The sequence below is a fragment of the Pygocentrus nattereri genome, chromosome 8 (assembly GCF_015220715.1).
Source record: "Pygocentrus nattereri isolate fPygNat1 chromosome 8, fPygNat1.pri, whole genome shotgun sequence".
Taxonomy (NCBI): domain Eukaryota; kingdom Metazoa; phylum Chordata; class Actinopteri; order Characiformes; family Serrasalmidae; genus Pygocentrus; species Pygocentrus nattereri.
The window spans coordinates 41,621,056-41,627,127 of record NC_051218.1 but is presented as its reverse complement, the minus strand read 5'-3'; the positions used below and the strand labels follow the sequence as shown (position 1 = coordinate 41,627,127).

Here is a 6,072-nt window from a genome sequence, read left to right as displayed (position 1 = left end):
ATAGAGTGGACAGTGAGTGGGCAAAGTGTTTAAAAACTCCAGCAGCACTGCTGTGTCTGATCCACTCAGACCAGAACAACACACACTAACACACTACCAGCACGTCAGTGGTACTGCAGTGCTGAGAATGATCAACCGCCCAAATAGTACCTGCTCTGTGAGGGTCCATGGGGGTCCTGACCACTGAAGAACAGGGTAACAGAGTATCAGAGAAACAGATGGACTACAGTCTGTAACTGTAGAACTACAGAGACCAGCTATACAGTAAGTGGAGCTGGTAAGATGGACAATGAGGGTAGAAACAAGGAGGTGGTCATGATGTTATGTCTGATCTGTGTATGTATAGGTGGTTTAAATTAAAGCAAAAAAACATAGCAAGGCTTAGAATTGATTTATTTTTGTCAAAAAAATGATGAGATTTTAGTTAATTTTAGCTAAAACGATCCTAGATAGTGTCAAATTTGTAAATGTAAATATTTTGTTTCTTCATACAAACAAACATGCATGAATGTCAGTAATCAGCTGGCTTTGTGAGGTCCACTGTATCAAACTAAATGTATACTTATGCCCTGTTTCCCTGACATTGCCTTCCTTACAGGGCATGTCCACCACTTTTTCAAATTTCCTGTCGTTTAATGGTTGAGATGGTTTTGTTTTGAAATCGTTCATTGTCGAGAAACTGCAATCTCTTTACAGTGGTGGTGATAGAAACCAGAGAACTGTCTACAACACAAATAGGGTTAGGGTTAGGGTTTATATACTATCCAAAATGACCAATCAAATGAATGGCCAGTGTCTTCTGGGTTTAATGAGTTCTGTTCATAATGGTAAAACTGGTAAATCTGAGATTGCTAAACTGGGCGGTATTTTGCCTCAGAGCACTCTGCATGCTCTTCTCCTCTGTGAACGGATGTTTTAAAAAATATGCTTTAGGCCGAAACAGAACGCTCTAATGTTTGGTTCTACTCTGTTCTCATGCTCCTGATGAATGTTGCGGTACATGTAGCCATTATGTCTGTTACAGCTACGATAACCATATTAACCTCTTCAACTCCTCGGGACCACCGGTGGTTCCAAACCGCACTTCGTCATATCTATCATAACTGTCATATTTCATAAGCTCCATTCAGAAGCTGGGCGTCGTGTGAGGCTGTAGCTCTTCTCTCCAGTCTAATAGACGGTGATGTCATTCTAAACCCTTATAATAAAAGAAGCTGAACTTTGTTTTTCTACTGAAAGTCGACCCGTTTTTCCCCAAATCTGGGCTCTAAACTATAAACAGACAGCGTCTCTTCAGTGATCTGCTCTGGAAACATGACTTTAATAAAATAACACAAAGAGCGTCGGAGATTTTTGGCTTTCAGCTGTAAATTGTGAGCGTATAGTGATGTGTGGAGATCATAAAACACATGTTCTGTTCATTTGAGGGACACTTACTAAATAAATAAATAAACTAAAAATGTACATTTATTTCATGCAGTTACTGAATAACTTGCCTTATGATTTGGTCATTTAAATTCAAATGGCCAAACCAAAACATACCCCAGGGGAATAAGAGGCTAAAACAGCATTGGTCAAATGCCAAGGCCAAAGTGGCCAACAGGGTGAATTCAGGCTGCTCAGTTGGAGCAAGAAAGCGCTTCCGGTCAGGAACAACATTGCTTTCATTTCTTTCTTTTTCTCTCCCCCGTTCTCCCGATTCTTATCTCCAGCTTCCTGCATGTAAATCAATAATTCATAGCGGCTCACTTGCCTCCAGGGCTTCTGTAATTTTAACACCACACTGAGACGCATCAATTCTCTGTCAAACAGGGCTTTTGCCAGCTTCTTACAGCAACACCACGCATCACATTCGCACCCTTTTGCAAACTACACAGAAGCCGCAGAGGCTTGGAAAACTGAAGTTCTGTAAGACTTCAGCTGGAATGATTCCTTCCAAAACGTTTGGAGATGCTTCTTCCACCTCCTAGTGGCGTGAAGAGCGCAGAGCAGCTTCAAAATCAATAAAGGCTCATAAAAGTGTCTTCATTTCTAAAATAACAGACCAGATAGGAACAATAAGCTTGCAGTTAAGCCCAATATATAGTTATATGTATTTATATGGGTGTTTATACTGGACATGTTATTATTGTTTAAATGTACACACATACATACATATACTGAATCCAAAACATACATATATGACCTTTTTCTCTACTACTTCTAATATTACAGCAGCTATTATATATTACATTAGGCAATGATTATAATAATAATAATAATAATGATGATAATAATAATAATAATATTTCAGTGTAGAAACACCGTGAGCTTTTTGGTATGACGGCTTGGTGACGCTTCTCTGTGGGAGGACGCAGAGCTGAAACCCTAACCACACATATTCACACGCACACACACGCGCGCGCGCGCACACGCCCGAGCCAGAGCGCGGAGCCCCTTCCCGCTTTCCCTCACTCCGGACCTCGCAGTGCTTCGCGTCGCTCGTGTCTCGCCGTGCCATGCGGTGCTGCGCCGCGCTGTGTTCGTCCGGAGGAGAATGCCAGCGCGCGTGAGCACGGGAGGAGCGGACTGCACCCCTCGCGCAGCTCTCTCGGATATGCTGAGACTCTGCGGTCGCGTGCTGGCTCGCTCCTAAACCTCGGGACGGAAGGCGCATCGCTTCACTTCGCATCGCATCGCACCGCGCCGCGCCGAGATGGCCCCGGCTTCAGCCGCGCACCCGCCGCGCTCGGCACCGCACGCCTCCTCCACGTCGCCTGCTGGGATTTAAGAGGGGGCTCCATGGAGAGCCGTGCGCTCCGGCGCGCTCCTGGCGCAGTCTGACCCTCCTGGCGTTTCTGTCCCCCTCCTCCTCCTCCTCCTCCTCCTCCTCCTTCTCCTCCTTCTCCTTTCTCCCTCTCTCCCTTCCTCGGCTTCCGCGCGAACCCGCGCGCTTTCCATGCCGGGGGGCGTATCGGCGCTCCGTGCCGTCAAAATGCTGAACAACATCTTGCTGCTGAGCGTTTTAACGGTGTCCGGCTTCTCGTCGCGAGGCGAGAGCCGCAAAACTTCCAAGGACATTTGCAGAAACCGTTGCTCGTGCGAGGAAAAGGAGAGCATGCTGAACATCAACTGTGAAAACAAAGGTTTCACCAGCGTGAGCGCGTTTCAGCCGCCGCAGAACAAGGTCAGCCAGCTGTTCCTCAACGGCAACTTTCTCACCAAGCTGAACCCCAACGAGTTCGCCAATTACGGCAACGTCACCTCCCTCCATCTGGGCAATAACGGGCTGCAAGAAATCAAAACGGGGGCGTTCAACGGTTTGAGGAACCTCAAACGCCTCCATCTAAACAACAATCACTTGGAGATTATAAAGGAGGACACGTTTTCTGGTTTGGAAAGTTTGGAATACCTACAGGCTGATTACAATTACATCAGTGCCATAGAGGCAGGTGCTTTCAACAAACTGAATAAGCTCAAAGTCCTGATCCTCAATGACAACCTCTTGCTTTCCCTGCCCAATAACATATTCCGCTTTGTCATGCTGACCCATTTGGATCTAAGAGGCAACCGGCTAAAAACATTGCCCTTTGCAGGCGTTTTGGAGCACATAGGTGGCATCATGGAGATTCAGCTGGAGGAGAACCCGTGGAACTGCACTTGTGACCTGATACCGCTCAAAGCCTGGTTGGACACTATTGCCGTTTTTGTGGGTGACATAGTTTGTGAGACGCCCTTCCGGCTGCACGGGAAGGACGTCACGCAGCTGATCAAGCAGGACCTCTGTCCCCGCCGGGGTCCTGCCAGTGAGGCGGGTCACCGTGCTGTGCAGCCTCCACCTGATGCCCATCATCGGGCTCCCTCTCCAACAGTGCGTGCCCGGGTCACACCGAGTCGGGCGCCCAAGGCGTCACGCCCCCCCAAAATGAGGCACCGTCCCACTCCCCGTGTGACACCCGGAAGAGACAGGCATGTGTTCGGCCCCATCATGGTGTACCAGACGAGGTCTCCAGTGCCCATGAGCTGTCCGAGCGTTTGCGTGTGCACAGCGCAGAACCCAGACAGTGGATTAAACGTTAACTGCCAGGAGCGCAAGCTGCACAACATCTCTGAGCTGCAGCCCAAGCCATCTTACCCAAAGAAGCTGCATTTAACTGGTAACTATTTGCAGACTATCTTCAGAATGGATCTGGCAGAATACAGTTCCCTTGAGCTTCTCCATCTGGGGAATAACAGGATAGCTATTATTCAGGATGGGGCCTTTGAGAACCTGACAAGTTTGCGTAGGCTTTACCTCAATGGCAACTACATTGAAAGTTTGTCTCAGTCTTTGTTTGCTGGACTGCAGAGTTTGCAGTACCTCTACCTGGAATACAACATCATCAAGGACATTTTGCCAAACACATTCAACTCACTGCACAATCTGCAGCTGCTGTTCCTCAACAACAACCTGCTGAGGTCCCTCCCTGACAATGTGTTTGGTGGGACCATGTTAACCAGGCTTAACCTCAGAAACAACCACTTTTCCTATTTGCCGGTACGTGGCGTGCTGGACCAGCTCTCAGCATTCATTCAGATTGATCTACAGGAGAACCCTTGGGACTGCACCTGTGATATTGTGGCACTTAAGAACTGGATGGAGCTATCCAGCACCAGTGTGGTGGTCAACGAGATCACATGTGACTCTCCATCAAAACATGCAGGCCGCCTCCTGCGCTCTTTGCGAAATGATGCCATCTGCCCAGACACTGGTGAGGCCCCACCAACGAAGGCCCCCACCGTCATTAGCTCAAGCACCGGAGAGACCCCTTTCTCAGTGGCAACCCCCACAGACCGAGTGCCCGAGACACACCCGGAAGTGCCCTTGTCCGTGCTCATCTTGGGTCTGCTGGTCGTGTTCATACTCTCCGTGTGCTTTGGGGCCGGCCTCTTTGTATTTGTCCTCAAGCGACGCAAGGGAGTCGACAGCGTCCCTTCCGGGGCCAACAATCTGGACATGAGCTCCTTTCAAGTACAGTATGGCTCCTACACAACAGAACCCAGTGTGAACAAAAGTGAGAACCGGGTGTACAACTACATCCCTCCCCCGGTGGGCCAGATGTGCCAGAACCCCATCTACATGCAGAAGGAGAGCGAACAGGTGACCTACTACAGAAATCTGAAAGAACTGAGCTTCAGCACCCTGGACCCCAAGAAAGAGGAGCTGGCACGCAGCCCAGGGTACACGGTAAGCACGGTGGAGTTCACAGACAAGCACCCCTGTGGCAACCCAGAGCCAGAGCTCCTCTATCAGAACATTGCAGAGAGAGCCAAGGAGCTCCCGGCTGCGGGACCACTCACCTATAGCTTTTGCACTTTGCCCAAAAGGCCCTTCATTCCCCCATATGAGACCACGCGGCGGCACAACCAGGATCGATTAAGCAAAGCTGTGCTCTATGGGACCCCGAGGAAATACGGTGACCAAGCAAAGGTTGAGCACCCCTTGCTCCCAAGCAAGCTGAAAACAGAGCCAGACTACCTCGAAGTTCTGGAGAAGCAAACTGCAATGAGTCAGCTGTAAAATTAGCTCTCTTGCATTAGTCTTTATAAATAAGGATGCATCGTCCATGTATTTGACCGCATAAGACTCAAACAAACCGAACGATTCCAACAACGCAAGCCTTTTTTTTCATCTCCATCTTTCCGAAGCTGTACAAATTAGTAAAATGAAAAAAAGAAAAAAAAAAAAAAAACAAGAGTATCCACAATTTAAAGATGATATATTATTTTCTCTAAGGTTTAAATTATTTCCTCTACTTGAAACAGAAAGACTGTAGCAATTGTTGCGAGAATATGTATGATACAGCGTAATGCTTTTATATATATATATATATATATATATAAATATATATATATGAAGTATATTTTTCCCTCTGGGGACGAGACGCCGTCCTTTTTGCAGAAGCGCGATGTTGAATCATGAATTGACATTCCTGTGTGGTTATATACGACGGTGAGTGGGATACACAGTAACTGGTTGCATCCACTTCGATCCATTGATTCCAGAAAGTGCCTTTGCACTCGAAGAATTTTATCTTTGCTTTCTGTTAACAG

The 6,072-nt window shown here is 47.6% G+C and overlaps 1 protein-coding gene across 1 annotated transcript; it reads left to right on the top strand.

Annotated features, from left to right (window-relative positions):
* Positions 1 to 2,906: 2,906 nt before the first annotated feature.
* On the top strand, positions 2,907 to 5,726 carry slitrk2 (SLIT and NTRK-like family, member 2). The gene has a single exon (XM_017692146.2). It carries the CDS (start codon positions 2,939 to 2,941, stop codon positions 5,537 to 5,539), a length of 2,601 nt encoding a protein of 866 aa, XP_017547635.1. The 5' UTR covers positions 2,907 to 2,938; the 3' UTR covers positions 5,540 to 5,726.
* Positions 5,727 to 6,072: the final 346 nt, after the last annotated feature.